At 46.3% G+C, this 25,837-nt stretch overlaps 1 protein-coding gene across 1 annotated transcript in view; it reads right to left on the minus strand.

The window, feature by feature from the left end:
• Positions 1-236: 236 nt before the first annotated feature.
• Positions 237-25,837, minus strand: part of LOC124550661 (transcription factor HES-1-like) — a 377,829-nt gene continuing 352,228 nt past the window's right edge. The window contains exons 5-8 of the mRNA XM_047125385.1: positions 20,000-20,117; positions 8,643-8,729; positions 7,580-7,752; positions 237-387 (exon numbers count right to left, since the gene is read on the minus strand). Of these exons, the coding sequence (XP_046981341.1) occupies positions 237-387; positions 7,580-7,752; positions 8,643-8,729; positions 20,000-20,117 (529 nt within the window). The remainder of the gene's footprint in view (positions 388-7,579; positions 7,753-8,642; positions 8,730-19,999; positions 20,118-25,837) is intronic.

Consider the following 25,837-nt stretch of genomic DNA (forward strand, 5'->3'; position numbering starts at 1 on the left):
AGTTGTCTGCATTGCCTTTTCGGCCACCTGTCAAATAGACTAACAAAGCTGTCACAATTAGGAAAATTCTACGTGGTCACATAATTCATACGCTGTGCCTCCTGGCAGCTCTACGTGGAATTGTCTCTAGACTCTTCTTCGTGTGTTGCTAGAAAGTCTACAGTCCGTGGCAGGTTGGCGAGTGTCCAGTCTGGCGTCGGACGACCTGCAGTGGCTTGAGAGTCCTGGGCTGCAGCCTACCACGGCCTCCAGACGGGACCCTCCTCGGCTTCCAGCGCTCCAGCGGCGTCCATGGCCGCCTCCGCGGGCTCAGGGGACAGCCTGGCAGCCGCCGTCCCGACCGAGCAGTCGACGGGCTGGTCGTCGTCGTCGTCAGCTTCGTCCACCCTGCGAATAACGACTGGTATTGAGCTAAAGGGTCACCATCTGCTACACAGATCAGTAGCGTTCCGTTTTAGTACGAATAGTTAAATAGAGTAGGAACAATTAACTAGATATGTGGATTGGATAAAAAGTAGCGTCAACACTGTTATAATTAACACCAGACTATATTGACAGACGTTCACCGTGTTAGATACCCTCAATATAATCGCTCTGTATCTTGATCATCTTTCCCCATGCAGGTGGAGATGTTGTACACCATCAGTGTGCCGATCTCTGTCGATATTTCGCAAGGACCACCCTACGACATAGATGATGTCGTCTCTTCTGTTATAGCACATGCCATAAAGAGCTTTCTCCATTTTGACGACTAAGTCGTAACCACACAGACCCATACTGGGTGAATGCAGTGGATGTTACAGTATTGTCAACACTCATGTATGCAGTTCGTTGTGTGTCATCGTAAGTTGTCATGAAGGATGATGAGATACAGTACAGCAAGGAGGTAGGGAGCTCAGTGGGCCTCTCAAATGGGGCTGATCTGGAATGACATCCCGGTGATCCCAAAACACGCTCCGACCGAATGTCACTTCAGTTTTGCTCCATGCATGCTGTTCGTGTTTACTAAACATACTAGTGTGGCACTTGAACTGGCCTCCCGCATTTTGAGACAGTTTACACTGCAACTGACTCAAACACAGTCGTTGACCCTCGCTGCTTTACTTTGGCTGACCTACTGCTACCAGCTACAGACAGCACACATGCCACTGGATGCACATCCTTCATTTTACAGCAGTGTTCCCACTACTTTTTATCCAACCCCAGTATTTACGAAATACAAGTTCATTTTCAAGTTATAAAATCTCCCATTTTTTCTCAGGTCTCGAAACAAGTAGATATATGTGATTTGTTTTGAAATGCGCATGCACTTGTTGTGAATGCATGACAGGGATGCAAGCACTGTATGGCACACAGAACTCTAGTGGCAGCAGCGAGAGTGACGGCTGGTTTTTTTTTTACTGACAATGACGACGTTTTCATTATAAGAACAGCCTCTAATTATTCCTTTACTCCATTTGCATGGTGTAGCAACAATTGATAATTATCGCGAGTAGAGTGACGTGTGGTGATGGTGTTATGGATGTGTGTAATGTATGAGCATGGATATGACAATTCAAAGAAGACAGAACGTCATTTGATGACAAACTGAGACAATCTCGGCCTTGCACCAGCTGGTCTGATGGCATGATCGAGCAAGTGGAGAAGGTCGTTTGGAGGATCGCCTAATGAGTATGGAACATATCGTCTCCAAAGTTGGCATTTCCTTCGGATCTGTGCACACACTCCTGCATGAGGACCTGAAAATGCAAAATCGTCCTCCAGGTGGGTGCCACGAATACTGATGGATGACTACAAGGCTACACATGTGGCATATTGCCATGCAATGTTGACCCATGATGACACCATGAATGGACTTCCTTCTCATCGATTGTGACAATGCCGACTTTATGTCGCACTCTTTGAGGAAACATGCAGTAGCACTGGGACCCAATAGCCTATTATTACAAGGTGATTCGTGAGCTGTCATTGTATGTGCCATCTCCACAGTTTTATGGTGAAGTCAACCGTGTTAAGGCACACATTGTCACTCTCACCCGTCACAGGATCGAGGGTCCACCTATAAGGGTCATATGCTTGGTGGGTAGGGCAAGGAAACCTCCATCAGTGAACATGGGATATGTGGGAAACGATAAGTTCGCCAAACTGATTAATGCATTCCATACTGCAGACGTTTTGCATCTTGACATCAGAAGGGATGTAGTTTCATCATTTCTGGACAGATTTCGTCGGCTGTTCACTGGTGCCTACACAGATTCTCTGCTGTGGGAGGGTATCGTGCGACCAATATGGGTGAGACTGAACCAGATGCATGAGGGACTGCTCCTGAAACCGATCACGGAAGATGACATATTGGGGGCACTCAAAAAAGGGCAGCAAACAAATCGCCTTGGCTGGACGGCTTGCATTTAGAATTTTATCAGACTTTTACAGGCCTCATGATCTCCGAATGGCTAACAATGTACAGTAAGAAAAAAGGATGGAAGTCATGCTTAAAGTGATTATAAGATCTTTGCCTGACTGATGGTGACACAGTTCAGTACCGACCGTGTTGTCACACAATATTTTCCCAGACCAAACATGCATTGGAGTACATAGCAACGTACAACTGGCACTCAGTGGCCGCAGAGACATTATCCCACTGGTTACCACCTGGCTGTAGACTTTGATCAAGCTTTTGACTGGATTAATCAGAACTTCCTAACATTGTTCATGTGCCACATGGCGTTTCCACCCGTTTTTATCCAGATCATTATGCAGTGCTATGGGATGTGGTCCCCAAAATGATAATGAACGCCTGAGATAGGGAACCTTTTCTGATTATGAGCACGATAAAAAAAGGCTGCCTGCTATCAATGGTCCTCTCTGTGGTAGCGCTTGAACCACTCATGAACAGGCTGAGGCAGATGCTCACTGGCACGGAGATGAGGGATAACTCATCAGTCGAGCAGATGCGGGCAACCTGCTGTTCTTCATGTGGTTGACAGAGGAAGGTCCTCCAATTCAGTCACACAGTATGGAGTCGTGGCGAAAGTGTTCTGAATACAGCGAAATCTGGGATACTGACCATTTCACAAGGACTGGATGGGGACATTGGCCCTTTACGAGTGGTTAGGGGTTGGGTTATTTGGGGAAGGAGACCAGACACCGAGGCCATCGGTATCATCGGATTAGGGAAGGATGGGGAAGGAAGTCGGCCGTGCCCTTTCAAAGGAACCATCCTGGCATTTGCCTGGAGCGATTTAGGGAAATCACGGAAAACCTAAATCAGGATGGACGGACGCGGGATTGAACCGTCGTCCTCCCGAATGCGAGTCCAGTGTCTAAACAATGCGCCACCTCGCTCGGTTTTACGAGTGGTGCAAATGTTAAGATGCCTGGGGATTCCATTCACCCGTGATCTACAAAGGACTGCCATGGCGAGTTATAGGCATCTGCTCCAGATTATTCACGTTCGGGTGCGAGATAATTCTTTACAAGTGCTGGGCGTGATACAATTCATGCAATATGTCAACATGCATGTTTTGTCATGGCTGACACATATTGCACAGTAATTTCAACTGCCGTCGGGAACTGTGGATCGCCAGGTGGCAATCTTCGGATATTTTGACAGCTGCAGGATGATACTCAAGGTCTGTTATGCCACTCTAACCCTCGGCACATGGGACAGTGGCCTTGGTCTTACATATGTCCACCTTAAGGCTTCAGCCCTGTTCATGTGGGCGATGTTCAGGATATGGTACCGTGAGACACACGCGATAACCTCGGCACTGACTGGCGAGCTAATGCCATGCTCTCAAGTGTCGCCTGCTCCAGTCGCTGTCACTTACTTGTATGGAAACGTTTCTTGGAGACTATAGCTATGTCTGCCATGAGCTGCCGTCGTTCAGAGGACAGACAGTGCGAGATATTTATCGCCCCTTAATGCATTATCACTACAGGAACGTGATGGTATAGCGATATCCAATGAGAAACTGGCCCACTCTCTGGCGTTGTGCGTACCCACCGTACTTGAGCTTGGCGGCTCGATCTTCGTGCTATGTTCTCTTTAATCACAAGTGCATGACACGGGCCAGACTGCACATCATAAACATGGCTGATTCGTCTCTTTGTACACGTTGCAGGACGATGGACACGGATGAATACTGTGTCTGGTGTGCAGAATAGCCATGTAAGTGTGGACTCTGATGTATTGCATCTTAGCCTTCCTTCGCTATACCACTTAGACAGAGACCACATTGGTGGTAGTTCTCTATCTGAATATGATATACTTCACTTGACAAAAAAATCAATGCAATCAATTGGATTTCAAGGATAGCGGTAAGTTGCGTATATGATGGTAATGGAATGGAGATGCTGCAATACGAACTCCACGAGAAGATACAGCGCTGAATGAAATATGAAACACATTATGCCAATTTCTTGAGAAGATCCTCCCAACAGATGGGGCGTGCCAGCTCCGAGAAGTTTTACTGAGTTGTTAGTTTCGATTCGATACACGAACGAATGTAGCTGTTCTAACAAAATAAGGTGTTTGCATTTTCTGAATGGAAACTGGTGTAAAGGTATTCACTGTTCTGTTGTGTAATTGCTCTGTTGGTACTCTGTTCAACCTCTGTTCTTCCTAAGTACCTCAAAAATTCTCTTTGGGATTGATTTTGTTTAGGTTTATGGTTCTTGCAGTGAAATTGTCACCCACTCTTCTCGTACCGCACTTTTCAGATCACATAAGGCCTCAAATTCTCTTCCATTGCGGTAAACACTCCTTGCAAGCATTCGGCAATGGTTTGCCACGGGGTTCATATCCAGGCTACGTCCAGGCCAGGGCAAGACATCGATATCTTTATCTTCAAATCACTTTTATTTGTAGCAGAAACATGCACAGATGCATTATATTGTTGAAACATTAGAGTTCCGTTCCCTAAGTCATCATATATTCTAATCAGTTCTCTCCCTAACATCTTAGTGTACATTTGTGGTGATCATCCAAGCAATACGTGATTTGCCTTTGGCGCAGAAGGCTGCCCAAATCATAGCACTTCCACCAACAAAATTTCTTCTCATTATTACCTGCTGTTCCGTTCTCACATAATGCCAATAATATTGAAATCCATCCCGCCAATCTAAATTGAACTTCTTCTCATCACTGAAGATAGCTTTATCCCATTCTGAAGTCCAGCGAACTTCAATAGAGCCCATTTGTGTTTCGGTATTAGAGCAGGTTGCTGCAGTAGGTTCTTGAAAGCAAGATGTTTGTCATTTGACAAAATTTGTCGTACACGTCAGATAGCTGCCGATAACTGTAAATCCTCAACAAGTTGAAAAGAATAACGGATTGTGACCCCTGGCTTTGCGTAATAGTAACCGTTCGATGCCTCAAATAATTTTTTGATTAGACTGTCCATACCGTACGCCAATTCTAACGAAATTATCGATCACTGTGTTTGTGTGGTTCAACTTCTTGGCGATTTCACAATTAAAGAGTCCCATTTCCTTGTACACATCAATTTTTGCTTTTTTTATCACATGATAACTGTTTTCCATGAGGTATTATCACAACCGGTCACTTACAGTGTCTGTTGCCCATCCATAGTAAGGGCACGTACGCACACGCTAACACCACACAGAGCCTACTGCCTTTATACTGAGTTTCTCCCTCCACCACCTGAATCGTTAATGTCTTGTTATACTCTGTACTACTGACATCAAATGCAATACTATTTGAATGCATTTCTAAGTACACTGGATCTCATGCTTTTGCACATAAACTGTACTGACAACTACTCCAGCTGACAATGTTAGTTTCACTGTAAACATCCAGGACTTTACACTGATTTACGCCACTGCATGCAATGTTACAGGAGGCCTCTGGACAGTCTGTCCTTCCCTACATCACAGGTCGAAGATGGTTTAAATTGTTGAACGAGGGGACTCAATCAACTGCCCTTACTGCAGAAAACACTGCTGCTGTCACAGTGAGAGAACATCGGCGAATAATATTACCAACACTTTCTCAAATTGTGAAAATTTCATTGGGTATCACCCAAAAATTGGTGACGGAAAATTTTCACCGGAGGAACGTTCCTGTGTGGTGGGTTCCATGGCATGTACTGAATATCTTTCAAAAATCTTTGTGGAGTACGTTCTTCACCCTCCCTATTGTCTGGATTTAGCCCCGCGTAACTTTTTTCTAGGCCCTACTCTGAGGGAACACCTTCGCTGGAGACATTTTCCACATCGAAAGCAGTAGTGATCACTGCAGAGGAGATTCTGAAGGACCTTCCGAGAATGGTTACCAGCATATCTTGGCAGACAGGCAGTAATGCTGGGACGAGTCGTCACATCCAAAGGAGACTATCTAGAGAATGATCATCAGAATTATGGGCATGAGCAAAGGTACACTGTAAAAAAAATTATGATCATTCTTTACTGAACAACAAAGAGTTGAGGACGTTGGATGCAGTTGGATGCAACTGCTACACCAAACTGAAAATAAAATGAAGTGATTGTATGGCATTTTTGGCCAGGAGACCCAATCTGGAGCTGTCCAGCTGCTTAGTGCAGGTCTTTTTATTCGGTACCACGTCGACGATGATGGAATGATGATGACAATGCACCCAATCCTTGAGCGGATAAAATCTCCAAACCAGTCGGAAGACCGACCTGAATCAACCACATGTCAGTCAGCTGAGCTGATCGCTCGACTATGGAGGTGGACAATGAGACAAACGAGTTGGCACAAGACAGGAACTCGTGGTGGGGCATATTGAACCAGACTGAAGGCTGATAGGAAAGAAAACTGGAAGACATTCTCCTGTTGTGCAGTCTGGATATGTCGTGAGACATTACATTCAGAGCAGCAGGTCCAGGGACAAGAGTTGCCATTACCTGGAGGACTGTGCAAGGGCTTCCAGCGAGCCAGGTCCAGTGACAAAAGAGGTGGCAGAGGGGAGGAATGTGTGGTGGGTCGCATCAGTGACGTGAGATGTAACACTTAGGACAGCATGTCGGAGGATAGGGGTCGCCATTACCTGAAGGACTGCCTGAGGATATCCAGAGAGCTGGGCCAGCAACGAAGAGTTGCTGGAGGAGAGGAACTTGTGGCAGGCCACATCAAACTGGTGAGAACGCTTATGGGGAAAAACTGGAAGATAATCTGGTATTCTGCAATCTGGATATGATGAGAGACGTTACATGTACGACAGTACCTCGGGGACCAGGAGTTGTAGTTACCTGGAGGAGTGCGTGAGGACTTCCAGCGAGCCAGGTCCAGTGACAAAAGAGGTGGCAGGGGGGAGGAATGTGCGGTGGGTCGCATCAGTGACGTGAGATGTAACACTGAGGACAGCATGTCGGAGGCTACGGGGTCGCCATTACCTCAAGGACTGCCTGAGGATATCCAGAGAGCTGGGCCAGCAACGAAGAGTTGCTACAGGAGAGTAACTTGTGGCAGACCACATCAAACTGGTGAGGACGCTTATGGGGAAAAACTGGAAGATAATCTGGTATTCTGCAATCTGGATATGATGAGAGACGTTACATGTAGGACAGTACCTCGGGGACCAGGAGTTGTAGTTACCTGGAGGAATGCATGAGGACTTCCAGCGAGCTGGGCTCAGTCATAAGAGAGGTGGCAGAGGGGAAGAATGTGTGGTGGGAAGCATCAATGACAGGAGAGGTTACATTTAGGACAACAGGTCGAAGGCCAGGGTTCGCCATTGCCTGGAGGACTGCCTGAGGACTTTCAGCGAGCTGGGCCAGCAGGAGAGGAAGTTGTGGCAGGCCACATGGAACTGATCAAGTCACTAATGGGGAAACACTGGAAAAGAATCTGGTATTCTGCAATCTGGATATGACAAGAGACGTTACATGTAGGATAGTGCCTCGGGAGCCAGGAGTTGTAGTTACCAGGAGGACTATGTGAGGACTTTTGGAGAGCCGGACCCAGTGAAGAACGAGTTGGCAGAGGAGAGAAACTTGTGTCAGGCCACATTGAACAGGTCAGGAGACTGATGGGGGAAAACTGGAAGAGGATCTGGTATTCTGTAATCTGGATACGACGAGAGACGTTACATGTAGGACAGTGCCTCGGGGGCCAGGAGTCGTAATTACCACGAGGACTCTGTGAGGACTTTCGGAGAGCTGGACCCAGTGATGAACGAGTTGGCAGAGGAGAGAAACTTGTAGTGGGCCACATCGAACTAGTATGAAGACTGATGGGAGAAAAACTTGGAGGGAATCTCGTGTTATGCAGTCTGGACACGAAGTGAAACGTTACATTAAGGACAGCAGGGTCGCCATTACCTGGAGGACTGCGTGAGGACTTCCGGAGAGCCGGGCCCAGCGAGCGGGGGCGACGGTGCTGCGACAGAGGCGGCGCGGGAATCCGGCCGACCTCCAAAGACCGAGGAGCCCGGGGGCGACGGCAGGGGCGGCGCGGCGGCCGCGGACGAGGTGGGCGGCACGGGGGTGGAGGGCCCGGCGGCGGCGGCAGCGGAGGCGGCGGCCGCTGCGGCGGCGGCTGCGGCAGCGTCCCAGGCGGAGGCGGGCCGCGGCGCGAACAGCGCCGGCGACAGCTGCGGCGGCGGCGGGGGCGGCACGCCGTGGTGCAGGTGGTGGCCCAGCGCCTGCATGTGGGAGGCGGCGGCGGCGGCGGCGGCGGCCAGCTGCACGTAGTGCGACGGCAGCAGGAACACCAGCTGGCCGTCCGGCAGCCGCGACGGAATCACCTGCTGCTGCACAGACCAGCCCACATTCCCGCTGTGGTGCATCTCCTCGCACTATCTGCTCAGTTCCTACTTGCTAAAATGGCTAACTGCTCGGTGCAAGCTTGTACACACATCAAAAAAATTATCCCACCACTCCAATATGCGTTGCAGGTGTGTCTATTTTGTAACTGTCACTGTACTGCTCGGAAGGTCACCCGTGATGTTGTTTGTAAAGACATGCACAGTTACCATTAACGCTATTCAATTGAAAATAAAGCATCAGTAGTACCAGATTGCAGACATCTTTGGAAGAGTAGAATGAACATCCATCACGCCACTAAGGACAATCCGGACAGATGATCGGATCAATATTACGTGTAGAAGGCTTGTCAACTGAAGAATTTGATCAGTGTGTGCACTGGAGTCAAAGTGACGAGGTGTGAACATGGAATCAGTCCCAACTGACAGGCAGTGTTGAGGATTAACACCCCACAGGCATCCATTTTCGAGAGGTGCTCAGGATGGTCGATATCTACAACATTTGTATCAAAGCAACTGTCAGTTGAGTGCCCCAGAACCAAATTCAGCGATCACAGAGGCTACAGGACGTCGTATATCGCCTCAAGCTTTTACAGGACGAGGACATTTACGCGAATCTTCATTTCCAACAACCGTGAAGAGCGCCGCGTCATACATCACTACGCCACAACGCCATTGACTCTGTTACAAATGGGCAAGAAATCGTGCAGAATGGACTTTCCAGGACTGGCTTTGGGTGTACTTTACAGACGACACTCGGACTATTTGTAGCCTAATAATCGCAAACAAACACAACAGCCTGGTAATTTCCAACACCTCCAACACTATGTCCCACAAGTGGAACAAGGTGGTGTTGGTGTTATGTTCTGTAGTGACATCACATGGGCCCACTGCACACTGCCTTTGGTGGTTGAGGGTAATCTCACTGCCCTACAGTAAAGGGACGAGATTTAACAGCAAATAGTGGCACCATACTGCCAACATTTTGGTGACAACTTGAGCTTCATGGATGATAGCCCATGTGCTCATCGTGTTGTTCTTCTGAAGGCGTTCCTTCAGCATGCAAGGCTCACCAGACTGGAGTGGCTTCTATGTCCCCTGGACATGAACCCTATCGAACATGTGTGGGATCGATTGAAATGAACTGTTTTTGGACGTCGACAACGACCATGGACATCGTGCTACTCGTGCAGAATCACTACTGAAGAGTGGGACAGCTTAGACCAGGTCTGAATTGATGGTCTCATCCCTGGTGTATGCCACGACGGATTCACGCCTGCATCCGAGCATCTCGATATTCCACCATGTACTGACGTTTCTCAGGAGTTCCGTGAAATACCTGCATGGAACTGGTTTTTTTTTTTTTTTTTTTTTTTCCATTGGGGATCTGGACCCATTTCAAACGCATGTATACGGTTACCTCAAAGCCAATTTTAGTATCTGAGACACGAATTTCGAAATAACGGGGAGAACTAAAATTTTTGTAGATGTCTTTATACATTGTCTGTCAAAAAAGTTCCAAGACCCGTTTTATTCGTGACGTCAGTGTGCAATTTACGGTGGCGCCTTGAACAAACAACTGTAAACAACAGCTGTGCAGCCAATTTTGAGCAGGCAATGTTAAGTAGTGTACATGTGGATGTAGTGTACACACAAATTACAATGCAGTAATATGTCTAAACCGCGTGTTCGATAAATTCTGCAGAATATTTTGAAGAAGAGAGAAGTGCGTCCAAAACTTGTTCCACATACCTGGCCTCCCGAACAGAGAAGGCGATGCGTGGACGCCTGTCACAGTCTGATTGAAATGCAAAATGTGGGCGGTTCTCTTCTAGAAAAATCATCAGACCTGACGAGATTTGGTTTAACAATACGAAACTACTGTGGATTTTATCAGCGCAGCATTTCACAAAAAGAGTTAAGGCTTCGATATTCGAGGCAATGTGACGCGCGAGTTGAACAATATCCCAGTGAAGGCCTCTTCTGACAGTTACACATGGCAGTATGAAAATTTTTTGAGATGGATTAAACTCCTCCCGAACAGGCACGGGAGGCCCAACGGTACGACCGGCCGCCGTGTCATCCTCAACCCATAGGCGTCACTGGAGGCGGATATGGAGGGGCATGTGGTCAGCACACCGCTCTCCCGGCAGTATGTCAGTTTACGAGACCGGAGCCGCTACTTAGTCAAGCAGCTCCTCAGTTTGCCTCACAAGGGCTGAGTGTACCCCGCTTGCCAACGTAATTTTTTGACGGAATCTTCGTCCACTTCAATCGCCTTACGCCACTGTGAAACTAACAAGGGGAGGTCTCGAGCGGTGGGATCGACTTTTCGAAACTATCTACACTGTGTTTGTTTGCACAGAAATATTTGTTTTGCAAATAAAAAATGCCTTCTCTTGCTGCTAGACAAGGAGTTTGTATTTCCAAAGGAAATACATCTATACTGTATCACAGATGAAGGTCCCAAGTATCATATCCTGCAACCATTCACCATAATAGGCCCTCATTTACACGTTATCGATGAATAAAAAATTTGGAATTTCGCGTGATGCTCTGAAAATTTAAAAATGATAGGTCGTTTGCATAGCGTAATACTGATACAAGAAGAATGTTATTCGAGAGGTTGTTGGTTCGAATTTTCGTCAGGTACTTTCACATTCTTTATTTTTTAATCTTCATCCAAATGACTTTGATCATTTTTTACTCAATTAACGGATTTAAATGTAATTATTTTATTTCTATTCTTCTATCACTTCATTTTAATCGCTGTATTAACTTTTCCAATTGCTATCATTTTGTCTTCCTCAGTCTTTTTCCAGTTGGAATGTTTGTACATATGAATTTAGTTTTTTCATTTATCTAGAATAATATTTAAATATTCCAAAATGCCAATCTACCGATTAAAAAAACCAAAAGACGAAATAATATATATATATGCAATGGCGTCAAAAATGTAATAGTGGACACAAGATGTACATTCTCTGGGATGGTAATCGTCATACAAACATTTAAGACATAAATTTTTATTGCTGTACGTATAAAGTAATGCAGATGAAGATTTAAACGAAAGGATTCTTAATAAAATGAAATTCAACCAAAATGAGGAACAGACATAATGAATGCAATAAGATACACGAAAATACGGGATGATGAAACGGGCGAAATTAAATCGACGTTAATACATGGAAATATTTAAGATCACATGCACTATGGTTCCAAGTGGAAAAAGAATTGTAGGAAGACAAAATGAAAGCAACTGAAAAATTTAAAACGGTAATTAAAATGAACAAAGGAACAGAAATAAAAAATTACATTTAAAGCCATTAATTGAATAAAAACAAAGATCAAAGTGCTTTAGGTAAAGGTTAAAGAATAAAAATTTGCGAAGCGCCTGACGACATTCGAACCCCTAACCTCTCGCATGTGCGGCTTATCCTGAGGCCATTACGTAAGCGATCAGTTTCTGTGGAACTTCTAGTTTGAAGCTCAAGAGCATTACGCAAAATTCCAAATTTTTTCCTCTATTACTCGCTAACGAGTGCCCGCCAGGGTGAATGGCTCCGGAGTATCACAACAGGGACCTTAAACTGCATCACCATGTAGATGGTTTCCAAAAGGGGGTCCCACCATTGGGGACCTCTCCTTGTAAGATTTGCACACGGCAGAAGTGAACACCAGCGCATTTGAGCGAGGGCCTAACAGTCTTCACAGGGAATCTTCATCTTCAAACCTCAATGCATCAGTTTACTGAAGAGTTTTACCGAAGAGATTGTCATTATCAATGGAGAGAAGTCTTCTGAAGTAAGAGTGATTTCGGGTGTGCCGCAGGGGCTGTCATAGGACCGCTGCTATTCACAATATACATAAATGACCTTGTGGATAACATCGGAAGTTCACTGAGGCATTTTGCGGATAATGCTATAGTATATCGAGAGGTTGTAACAATGGAAAATTGTACTGAAATGCAGGGGGATCTGCAGCGAATTGACGCATGGTGCAGGGAATGGCAATTGAATCTCAATGTAGACAAGTGTAATGTGCTGCGAATACATAGAAACAAAGATCCCTTATAATTTAGCTACAATATAGGTCAGCAGCTGGAAGCTGTCAATTCCATAAATTATCTGGGGGTGAGCATTAGGAGTGATTTAAAATGGAATGATCATATAAAGTTGATCGTCGGTAAAGCAGATGCCAGACTGAGATTCATTGGAAGAATCCTAAGGAAATGCAATCCGAAAACAAAGGAAGTAGGTTACAGTACACTTGTTCGCCCACTGCTTGAATATTGCTCACCGGTGTGGGATCCGTAACGGATAGGGTTGATAGAGGAGATAGAGAAGATCCAACGGAGAGCAGCGCGCTTCGTTACAGGATCATTTGGTAATTGCGAAAGCGCTACGGAGATGATAGATAAACTCCAGTGGAAGACTGCAAGAGAGACGCTCAGTAGCTCGGTACGGGCTTTTGTTTAAGTTTCGAGAACATACCTTCACCGAGGAGTCAATCAGTATATTGCTCTCTCCTACTTATATCTCGCGAAGAGACCAAGAGGATAAATTCAGAGAGATTAGAGCCCACACAGAGGCATACCGACAATCTTTCTTTCCACGAACAATACGAGACTGGAATAGAAGGGAGAACCGATAGAGGTACACCGTCAGGTGGCTTGCGGAGTATGGGAGTGGGTGGGTGTTTTTGTCCATTGCTTCTTTGTGGGTATTCGTTAACATTCTCAGAACCCAAATTTTTTTCAGCTTGCACTGTCTCAATATTCTGCACACACTCCCGCCTCTTCTTTCCACTCGGACTGACACTTGTTTCACTTACACGCATTTGACAGCCAAAACCAGAAACGTGAATATGCCACGTGTTGTGAGGAGTCTGTGGAATGCTCGGTCTTGATAACCTGCTTGCCCATCTACTGGTTGTACTGCCCCAAGCAGCACGTGGAAAAATGTAAATTAATGAGGATGAGTAGAAAAAAACAAACACGTAACGTTCGGGTACATCATTACTGGTGTCCTGCATAACACAGTCACGTCGTTTAAATATCTGGGCGTAACACTGCAATGTGATATGAAATGGATTGAGCATTTGAGGACTGTGGCAGGAAAGGCGAATTGTTGACTTCGGTTTATTGGGAAAATTTTTAGGAACGTGTGGTTCACCTGTAAAGGAGACCGCATATATGAGAGTGGTGCGCCGGCCGCGGTGGCCAAGCGGTTCTAGGCGCTTCAGTCCGGAACCGCGCGACTGCTACGGTCGCAGGTTCGAATCCTGCCTCGGGCTTGGATGTGTGTGATGTCCGTAGGTTAGTTAGGTTCAAGTAGTTCTAAGCTCTAGGGGACTGATGACCTCAGATGCTAAGTCCCATAGTGCTCAGAGCCACTTGAGATTGGTGCGACCTGTCCTTGAATACTGCTCGAGCGTTTGGGATCAGTACCACGTCGGGTTAAAGGAAGACATCGAGGTAGTTCAGACGCAGGCTGCTAGATTTGTTAACGCCAGGTTCGAACCACACGCAAGTCCTATAGAGATGGTTTGCGAACTCAAATGGGAATCCATGGAGGTGACGTTCTTTTCGAAGTACACTATTACGAAAATTTAGAGAATCGACATTTGAAGCTGACTGCAGACGATTTGCTGTTGTAAACATACAGGGTGTCCCCATAAAATGTATACGGTCTTTTACAGCTCATAACTACAACGTCTTTTTTCCCTTTTTCACGTGTGACAGCTTGAAAAACGGCTGAAAGCAGTCTGGATCTTGAGCAACAAAAGTTCATTCTGAGACGATACTGAAAGACTGAGAACGTAAGTGAAGTGCAAAGATATTTCACAATGAAGGTTCAACGAGATGTACCAACGAGACTCACAATTATTCGTCAGTGGCCTAAGACTGAGGAAAAAGGGCATGTCCAGAATGAATGAGTTGAAAGCAGCCACTGAAAACGAATGTGGCAAAAGACCAACTGCAACGGTTAGGAAGATGTTGGATTTCATCGGTCAGCATTATCAGTTGTTTCTGGGCCACAATGGCTAACAATTTCAACACTTTCGATAAATGGTTTGCTTTTACATTTGTTCACATTATTTTGTATTTTGAAATTTTTTCGTACCTTAATAAATATTAGCGTACTGGCATAAAAAATATACGCATTTTTTGGGACACCCTGTGCATTGCGTGTAAGGACCACGAAGATAAGATACGAGAAATTAGGGCTCACACGAAGGCATATATACTGTCGTGTTTTCCCTCGCTCTATTTGCGAGTGAGACAGGAAAGAAAATGAATAGTACTGATACAGGTACCCTCCGCCACGCGTCGTACGGTGGCTTGCGAATTATCTATGTAGATCCAGATGTACACTACTATTCATTAAAACTGCTACACCACGAAGAAATGCAGATGATAAACGGGTATTCATTGGACAAATATATTATACTAGAAGTGATATGTGACTACATTTTTACGCAATTGGGGTGCATAGATCCTGAGAAATCAGTACCCAGAGCAACCACCTCTGGCCGTAATAACGGCCTTGATACGCCTGGGCATTGAGTCAAACAGAACTCGGATGGCGCGTACAGGTACAGCTGCCCATGCAGCTTCAACACGATACCACAGTTCATCAAGAGTAGTGACTGGCGTATTGTGACGAGCCAGTTTCTCGGCCACCATTGACCAGACGTTTTCAATAGGTGAGCAATCTGGAGAATGTGCTGGCCAGGGCGGCAGTCGAACATTTTCTGTATCCAGAAAGGCCCGTACAGAACCTGCAACATGTGGTCGTGCATTATCCTGCTGAAATGTAGGGTTTTGCAGGGATCGAATGAAGGGTAAAGCCACAGGTCGTAACACATCTGAAATGTAACGTCCGCTGTTCAAAGCGCTGTCAATGCGAAGAAGAGGTGACCGAGACGTGTAACCAATGGCACCCCATACCATCACGCTCGGTGATACGCCAGTATGGCGATGACGAATACACGCTTCCAATGTGCGTTCACCGCGATGTCGGCAAACACGGCTGCGACCATCACGATGCTGTAAACATAACCTGGATACATCCGAAAAAATGACGTTTTGCCATTCGTGCACCTAGGTTTGTCGTTGAGTACACCATAACAGGCGCTCCAGTCTGTGATGCAGCGTCAAGAGTAACCGCAGCCATGGTCTCCGAGCTGATAGTCCATGCTGCTGCAAACGTCGTCGAACTGTTCGTGCAGATTGTTGTTGTCTTGCAAATGTCACCATCCGTGTACGCAGGGATCGAGACGTAGCTGCACGATTCGTTACAGGCATGCGGATAAGATGCCTGTCATCTCGACTGCTAGTGATACGAGGCCCTTGGGATCCAGCCTGGCGTTCCGTATTACCCTCCTGAACCCACCGATTCCATATTCTGCTGACAGTCATTGGATCTCGACCAACGTGAGCAGCAATGTCGCGATACGATAAACCACAATCGCGATAGGCTACAATCCGACTTTAGTCAAAATCGGAAACTTGATGGTACGCATTTCTCCTCCTTACACGAGGCATCACAACAACATTTTACCAGGCAACGCCAGTCAACTGCTGTTTGCGTATGAGAAATCGGTTGTGAAACTTTCCTCATTTCAGCACGTTGTAGGTGTCGCCAACCTTGTGTGAATGCTCTGAAAACCTAATCATTTGCATAGTATCTTCTTCCTGTCGGTTAAAATTCGCGTCTGTAGCACGTCATCTTCATGGTGTAGCAATTTTAATGGCCAGTAGTGTAGATGTAGATCCCCAAACACTCCGTTCATTCTCTTGCGAATGTCTGTCACGGTCTCGTTCTCAGAACATAGGAACTCTGCAACGGCTCGTCACTTCGGACAAACATCAAGTTCAACAGCCATCTAGATGGAGGACGACGACAGCGCGAATTGCAGGAACAGGTTCAATTAAATATGAATATAAGTGAGGACAATGCCGCTATGACCTCCATGCGTAGTAAAGACATAGAACAAAAGTTGAGTTTTCGAAAGAATGGTTGTGGATTTCATTTGGAGCGACCCTCGTAAATGATGTCACTGAAGCAGCTTGTCCGAAAGCCGCGTTTCCACGTGCAACTCATTAAGTGGTGCCTCTCAAGGGCTGTCACGGTAATTGCGTGTGCAAACACGCATGGTCGTGTGACTCCAGTGACGGCACATTTAGCAGAGCCACTGAAAGATAAAGTCGTTTTAACTTTGTGACATCGCTTTCCTTCCCCTTTCCCCCCCCCCTCCCACCCCCACCCCCCCCAACCTATCGTCCGAAACAGATTAGCCTAATTTGGCAACCATCCTGTGGCTGAATTTCGGTTATCGTGTTAGTTAAGGACCAGTCCAGTGAATCTGAGAAAGGAAGTAACAAGGTTTGCCCCGCTAGTACGAAGGAAAACTAGCCAAAGTTGCAAATTTCACTTTGTTTTATTTACTTCAGCACTATTTCCAGGGCGGGACCCACTTTCAAATCATTCAAGGTTTTTTTTTAAATTACCGCTACCAGTCACAGACTTTGTCAACTATTGTATTACTTATTTATTTAACGTCATGTTTCGAGGGTTATACCTCATCTTCAGGCTAAATGGCATTAGAAAAACAGCTTTACAATAAGGTCATACTGCTTTTCGTAAATCCTGTGGTCATCTTTGTTCTTCTGGCGTGGCAATCTCGTTGTGATGACCAAGAGAGCCACGGAAATCGATACACCGCAACTGTCTGTTTACATATCTCTGTATCTGAATGTCTTTGGCACTTCAGTGTAGTTAAGAATGACGTGCTGTGTTCTGTTTGTTCGGAAGTCTTCAGTCCAGTGACAAACCAGGGCTGATATTTTCTACGCCGGTATTGTGTTCGCTACGCTGCAGAGCACAACTCTACCGCACGCTTTCTGGAAATAGAGAACACGGCATCAACCCATGCACCTAAGTGTAGACTATCTGGTATCTGGAGATACGAGGACCAGTTGCGCAACGTCCATTGCGAGAACTGGGAGGTGACTGGCCAGGCGACATTTTGAGGTAAAAGTCGCGTCTGTTAGCTCCAGAATTTTCGCTCAGGGCGTATCTATGGCAGAGTGTCCTCCTGCTGACAAGACGTGGCGTACAAAGCGGCGGTCTGCTCGTCACTCAGGAGCGGACGCGTGGCTTTGCGCCTCCCGCTGCGGTGACGTAACATCACACGCGGCTGCCGTTTAGCAACAGGTGGCGTGTTAAGATGCTAATGCGGCGAGCGGGAAGCGAAGCGGAGACCAGAGTAGGGGCCGATCAATGAGGGCGAGACGTGTGTGATGGGCCGACCACACACCGCCCCTGTCCGTCAACACCGTACACTGTACACGGTAAAGGCAGTACTGTCGTAGAGGTTCCATCGTTGTGAGGGAGGAGGGTAACCATGCGTCTGGCACCTCCGTAGCACGGTAGGACGTAGCGACCAGCAGGAAAGAAGGTAGTGCCTTCTGCGAGTACCAACAACCCCACCGTCGATTCTTTAAGGAATCCAATTCCCATGTATAAGGCTAGGTGTCCACGGAATGTGTAAATATGGGACAGACTATCGCAGGATCTCTTGTGTCACGTTATCTCGCTACAGCACCGTTTACTTCGTTCACGACGTCGTCCGGTGAAATCAGTGCACTTGTTCTTTCGCCCAGAGAGATTGTCATGTCTTTATCTGATTTTTTTCTTTATATATATGCAGGAAACGGAGAAACAGAAGACGAAGCAACGATGGGTGAATGAAGCAATGGCTCAATGACGTCTGGAAAATTTGCTCACTTACATACGAGGGGCGTTTGAAAAGTCCGTGCAAAGTCCGAGAGATGGCACCACCGGCGCGTATCGAGGTCATGTTTAGTTAGTAGCATCTTTGGAAAGAACGCACACCAAGTTTCAGCCATATTGGTCTATTTCTTTGTGTCTGGCATTCGTGTGAATGAAGGAAGTCGAGTGATAGTCAAAAAATAGACGAAAAAGAATTTCGTGTGGTGATTGAACATTACTTTATGAATGGCAAAACGCCCTAAGGCTATACACCCAGACGAGTAATTTAAAGGAGGGCCTAAACACAGCTGAGAAGATGGAGGATGCAGTTACGTAAAGCAATGACGAGGACAGACCCACCTGGCAGAAAAGCTGCTCAGCTAGTACAATCTGTAAATCAGAACGAACTGTCGACTAGCTGCCATTTTCAAACTTATGGCACCCTGTTGCACTGAAAAAACACTCTATGAAGGTTTAAATAACCCACAGTTGTTCTGGAACGAAGAAATACGGAAATACTGCTGAAGTTGCAGAATGGTGTCTTCATTTCCACACAAATTTTCTGGCCGATTCCATAGTTTTATGTGCATCATCAAGTTGACGCTTTGTTTGAAATTTGGTAATCTTATGTCTTTCAGTTCAGTAGCACTGTTTGTACTACACGGTCATATTGCTATGGACTCATGCTGTGGATTATCTTCCATGTGTGTAATTATGTTTAGTACCCGCTACTTGGACAACGATTGTCCTTTACTACATTTCACTGAAGACGAAATTTGTTTCTCCTTGTCCGACAAGGATGATGAAGTACTCGGCTCGAAGCCCCACAGTTAGAAGAATATCAACCATGGATAATTTTCCAGCAAGATGAAGCAACTCCCCCCCCCCCCCCACAAAAAAAAAACACACACACACACTGGGCTTTGAAACTGCATGATTTCCTGGATGAAACATTTCTGGATCGGTGGATTGGAAGGAACAGTCCAACACCCTGACCACCCTGCCCTCCAGACATTACGCCCCTTGACTTTTTTTTTTTCTGGGGCTACATCAAGGACAGAGTCTTCGTCACACCAGTTGCTGACGTCGACGAACTGAAGGCTAGGATACAAGCCGATGTGGGTACTGTGACAGTATACACGATACAAAACACGTGGTGCGAACTGGAATACCACCTCGACCCTCTCCGAGCTACCAATGGAGCACACATTGAGGTTATCTAACGTAAGTAGTCTTAAATAAACTAGTAACACTAACCTATATAATGGCATCAAATTTAAATTATTATGTCAAACGATTATTCTGTAATAATTTCTTATAATCAGGGCAAGACTTAGTGCTCACCCTGTATTTAAAAAAAAAAAAAAAAAAAAAAAAAAAACAACAACAACGCTGCGGCTGGTTGCCACAGTGCAGTAGAGTAGGCAGTACAGTGGAGTAGGTTAGAGAAGGAAAGCAGTGGAGTGTAGTCACCTGTACGACGGAGAGCAGGGGGTTGGTGGCGTCCAGCGGCGATGCGGGCTCCGGGCTCTGGCTTGCGGACAGCAGGCGGCTACCCAGTAGCGACCCCGGGGATGCCTTCCCGCTGGCACTGCAACATGACAAACACTGTGCTGTACCCAGGTTCCCAGCTGTCCACGTCAACCTCTACACGCCCTTTCCATCAGCTGCCAGCACAACTCCAAAACAGCAAAGTTCTAGGCGAAATTGGACAGACACCTGTGTCCTGTGCGAAAAAGCGAGGTAGACACGTGCCGTGTTGCCTGGTCTCCTCATGCCAACCAATGAAAGGCAAGTGACCCTGGCAGCTGTGGGCACACTCACCCGATGACTGATCACCTGGCACGGCACGTCGCAGTGGGCACAGTGACCCACACCCGAAGCGGCCAGTTGAAGCCCAGATCGTCATTTCCATCGTCTAAATCCCAGAGCCCATCTGCACCATATTAGACGAATTTCTGCTCAAAATCAAGCATGTGTACTCCAGTGACAGCAAATCATGGACGGACTACTCCAGTAAGCCTATTCAGTGTCGTTTGGTCGCTGTGCCGATCAGTTCGGTAGGTAAATACCCCGAGCAGTAGCATTATTGCAGTGGAACCTCTGTGCAATTCCGTAAGCCATTAGTTAGTGAGTCGATGCGACTCCTGATAAAGCGAGGTAGGCCCGTGCCGTGTTGCCTTGTCTCCTCGTGCCAGCCAATGAAAGACAAGTGACCACAGCAGCTGTGGGCATGCTCACCCGACGACTGCTCACCCGGCACGGCACATCGCAGTGGGCACAGCGACCCACACCCGAAGCGGCCAGCTAACACGACTACCAAACACCATATTATATTGTTTTCCACTGCAGGCGCAGGAAGAGCCCTCACAACTTTGCCAATGCCGCCATGGCAGCTGAATTGTCAGTCCCTATCCCCTTTTGATTAGACCCATGTCCCAAGAAGTTAAGAGTTGTTAAAACCTAGAAGAAATAAAAAACAACCGTTGCATATGATTACTGATAAGAAATGTCCAGCAGCAAAAGTGAAATTTTCACTCTGCAGTGGATTGTGCACTAATATGAAACTGCTGGCCAGAGTGGTCGAGCGGTTCTAGGCGCTTCAGTCCAGAACCGCGCGACTGCTACAGTCGCAGACTCGAATCCTGCCTCGGCATGGATGTGTGTGATGTCCTTAGGTTAGTTAGGTTTAAGTAGCTCTAAGTTCTAGGGGACTGATGACCACAGCAGGTAAGTCCCATAGTGCTCAGAGCCATTTGAACCATTTAATATGAAACTTCCCGGTAGATTAAAGCAGTATGCCAGACCAAGACTCAAACTTGGGACCTTTGCCTTTCGTGGGAAAATGCAGTACTGACTAGAAGTGTTAGCCTTGGTTTTAGGCGCTTCAGTCCAGAACCACACGGATGCTACAGTTGCAGGTTCGAATCCTGCCTCGGGCATGGATGTGTGTCATATCCTTAGTTAGGTTTAAGTAGTTCTAAGTCTAGGGGACTGATGACCTCAGATGTTAAGTCCGATAGTGCTTAGAGCCATCTCTGTTAGTCTTGCAAGTTTCGCGGGAGAACTTCTTTGAAGTTTAGAAGATAGGACACGAGGTACTTGCGGAAGTAAAGCTGTGAGGACGAGTCGTGAGTCGTGCTTCGGTAGCTCAGAGCACTTGCTCACGAAATGCATACGACCCAAGTTCGATTGTCAATTCGGCATGCACTTTTAATCTGACAGGAAGTTTCATTGCTCAACTGATACAGTCATTTCATGACTTGTTAGACGAAAGTATCTTGAAGGGCAAAGGGATGGCTGTAGGTCTCTGATGGTCCCTCATGTACGTCCAGAGTTCCTCAACCAAATTATGGGCTGGCTCCTTGCTCAGTCTGTACCTCATCACAAAGTTGCTCTCACACATTTCAAAGGGATTTATCTGGTTGCACAGACTGTGTTCCTAAATCTCATGGCGCCGCATTTCCTAAAGCCCTTTGCCTGCCTTTGTCACTCTTGCCTTCTTCTTAACAGTACCATCCACATTTTGTTCACTTCCACAATGCGCAATAACATTTATGAACTCGTTTTGAAATCAGATAAGTCCTGGTGATTCTTCAATAAAAGATAATCACTAAATCCAAAATTAAAATTTACTCACTATTTCTAAAATAACAGATTATCTCCACAATAAGAGCCAACCGAACCAAACAAACGGCCTTATTGACACCTTCATCTTGTCTGAAACTACTGGAAGGATCTGGGAAATGTTAGGGCCCAAGATCTGATGAAGGGAAACCAATAATCTACATTGCCCTATGGTGGAAACCAATAGTACGATCTTGTGTGCTAAAAGAAAGAATTGTGCGATACTGGTGTGTGGGAGCTATGTAAGTGTATATATGATGTAAATGTGAGAGCAATGGGTTCGTGCACTGTGTGGGGTCCTGTTGTGTATGTTGATGATGAGAGAGATGAAAACCACAGCCTACTCCCTCCAACGGCAGTGAGGGGTACCGCTGGGCTCAATGACTCCATCTTGCAACTAGAAAAAATAGTATACATATAAATATCTTGCAATGATTTGCCAGTAGTCCCCGCATCAGCAGAACTAAGTTATCAATAAAGAAAGCTAGTGAAGTACGGGATTTTTCACTCTCCTTGTCAGAAAAGTTCCAGGACAGTTTTTCTTTTTTTTTTAATTTCCGAGCTAGCAGTACTAAAAAGGAACAAATTTTGTTGCTATGTTACCTAGTATATGTGCGCCCTTGAAATGACCTTCGCCATGTTTCCTCGCAAACTCAGTAGGTGGCAGGGTTAAAGAAACACACTGTTTGGGTTCTTAGCACATAAGTTACGGTGACGCAATGGCTGCTGATTGTCGGCGAAGCGTGAACATTAAGTTCTGCGTTAAGCTCGGGAAAACCGCTAGTGAAATATAAACAATGATAAAAGCATGCATATGCTGGAGAGGCACTTTCAAGAAGTCGTGCTTTCGAACTGCACAAAAATGTTTGGATGAAGGCAGGGATTCTGTGAGGATCCGAGAGTTAGTTTCCCGTCTGCAGCCCATAGCGATGCAAACGTGGAGCGTGTAAGGCAGTTATTGCAAGATCATCGTGAAAATAATTTGCATCGTGACGTGTGTCGTAAGCTTTTACACTGAAAGTTAGGGAAAGGGAAAATGTTTCAAATGGCTCTGAGGACTATGGGACTTAACATCTGAGGTCATCAGTCCCCTAAACTTAGAACTACTTAAACCTAACTAACCTAAGGACAGCACATACATCCACGCCCGAGGCAGGATTCGAACCTGCGACCATAGCGGTCGCGCTGTTTCAGACTGAAGTGCCTAGAACTGCTCGGTCACAAGGCCGGCGGAAAGGGAAACTTAGTGCAAAACTCGTCCCTCACACACTAACAGATGAACAGAAAGAGGAAAGTAATTTCCCCACATTTCTATCAAAGATTGTCGCTGGAGATGGAAGTTGGTGCGAGCAGTATGAGTCTCGCACGAAGCGTCGAAGTCCAGAATGGTGGAGTCACGCATCACCAGCCTTGAAAAAAGTCAAACCACAAAGTTCGTGTACAAAGTCAATGTTGATCACATTCCTTGATATTAAGGGATTATTTGACCACGAGTATGTTCCTTCATGGCAAATAGTGAGCCAAACTCTTTACATCGAAGTCTCGAAACGTTTGCAAGAAGCAATTCGGCGTCGCCGCCCCGATCTGCGTCATTTTCAGGACTGTTTCTTACTGCATGACAATGCAACACCCATATAATGCTATATCTGTTACTGAGTATATGGCCACATATTCTGTTGTTGCCATCCCACATCCGCCATATTCGCCCGACCTCTCGCCTAGCGATTTTTCCTTGTTTCCGCGGCTGACAGGAAAGATTTGTCAAGACGTCGAAGACATCCAATGGGCTGTGACGAATGAGCTTACAAGCGCCACAGTTGAAAATTTCTCTGCTTGCTTCCAAGATCTCCAGAAACGTTGGCAACCGTTCATACAGGGTGAACATTAATAAAACTGAAACTTCCTGGCAGATTAAAACTGTGTGCCGGACCGAGACTCGAACTCGGGACCTTTGCCTTTCGCGGGCAAGTGCTCTACCGACTGTGCTACCCAAGCACGACTCACGGCCCGTCCTCACAGCTTTACTTCTGCCAGTACCTCGTCTCCTACCTTACAAACTTTACAGAAGCTCTCCTGCGAATCTTGCAACACTAAAACTTCTAGTCAGTAGCGCATTTTCCCACGAAAGGGAAAGGTCCCAGGTTTAAGTCTTGGTCTGGCACACAGTTTTAATCTACCAGATAGTTTCATATCAGCGCACACTCCGTTGTAGAGTGAAAATTTCATTCTATTAATAAAACTGACAAATTGTAGGGACGGATTTCTCACTGGAAATAGAGGAAGAAAGGTGCTATGAACATGAGTTTGGAAACGCATCGTTGCCACGGTAGATGGCACTGACGAATGACAGTTCTTCTGACCACATACCGTGTGTTCCTTATTTGTTTGCAGGCTGTATGATTATTGTAGCATACTGTAAGCAGCAGAATGGTCCAGTATTCAATATCAGGAACAAGCCACGATGGTGTTTATCTACGCCCAAACAGATGGAAACGGTTGAGAGGAAGCACAGCTGTACCAAAACAAGGACCCTCACAGACACCAGCCACTTCAAACATTTCAAGCTTTTTTCGGGTTTGTGTAACCATGGGTCCTTTCGGACGGACGAGCATGCAGGCTGGTCGTGGACTGTGCGTATAGCAGACTTGTAGGACTGGGATCAACAGGATATTGAGACGAACCCTAGTACAAGCTCCAGGCAAGTGGCCTGCCAACATGGCGTAGGCCAAAGTACGATTATGTGTATCCTGCACGACAACGGATACCACCCCTGTCATCTGCAACAAGGATTATCAGAAATTGATTTCGCTCTACGGGTAGCATTTTGTCGACAGTTTCTGCACCAGGTCATCACAATTACGGGATTTGCGTCATCAGTCCTCTCTACCAAAAAAGCAACCTTCATCTGAACTGGCATCATCAATCTACATAGTCGTCAACTGTGGACTACAGACAATCCTTGGGGAATGCTTGAGGCAGCTCATCAGCATCGGTTCAGCACCAATGTATGGGCAGTGATTCTTGGCGACCACATGCTTGGACCAGTTATTATTCCAAAATGCCTTGACGGAGGAAGGTACCTCGACTTCCTGAAGAATACTCTGCTAGGCTGCTTGAGGACGTGCCTTTGGCAATGTGACAGGTTATGTGATTTCTGCATGACAGAGCACTACCCCAGTTCGCTGACACAACAGCATCTTGCCTGGACATTGGATCGCACATGGAGGCCCTGTAGCATGTCCTGCAAAATCACTGGATTTAAACCTCCTGGATTTTCACCTTTGGGGGCATCTGAAAAGTGTTGTGTATGCTGAACTGGTCCGTCTCGAAAGCTGAGTGGTCAGCATGGCAGTCTGTCACGCCAAGGGGCCCGGGTTCGATTCCCGGCTGGGTTGGAGATTTTCTCCACTCATGGAGTGGGTGTTGTGTTGTCCTCATTATCATTTCATCATCACCAGTGGAAGGCACTGGGAAGCCACAACTGGAATCGTTTCCCTAGACTCTCATGTGGTGGACCTCTCTGACGAGGCTTCCTCCATGACAAGACCTGCCCTAAGGCAGAACACAAAGTTAGTTATGGTAAACCGGTTCCTGATGTGCAGTCCCTTCAACAATGTGTTCACAATATCAGTGACACTATTCAGAGAGAGGCCACAATGCGCGGAAAGTGCAGCAATCCGCGAT

The sequence above is a fragment of the Schistocerca americana genome, chromosome 9 (genome assembly GCF_021461395.2).
Source record: "Schistocerca americana isolate TAMUIC-IGC-003095 chromosome 9, iqSchAmer2.1, whole genome shotgun sequence".
Classification (NCBI taxonomy): Eukaryota; Metazoa; Arthropoda; class Insecta; order Orthoptera; family Acrididae; genus Schistocerca; species Schistocerca americana.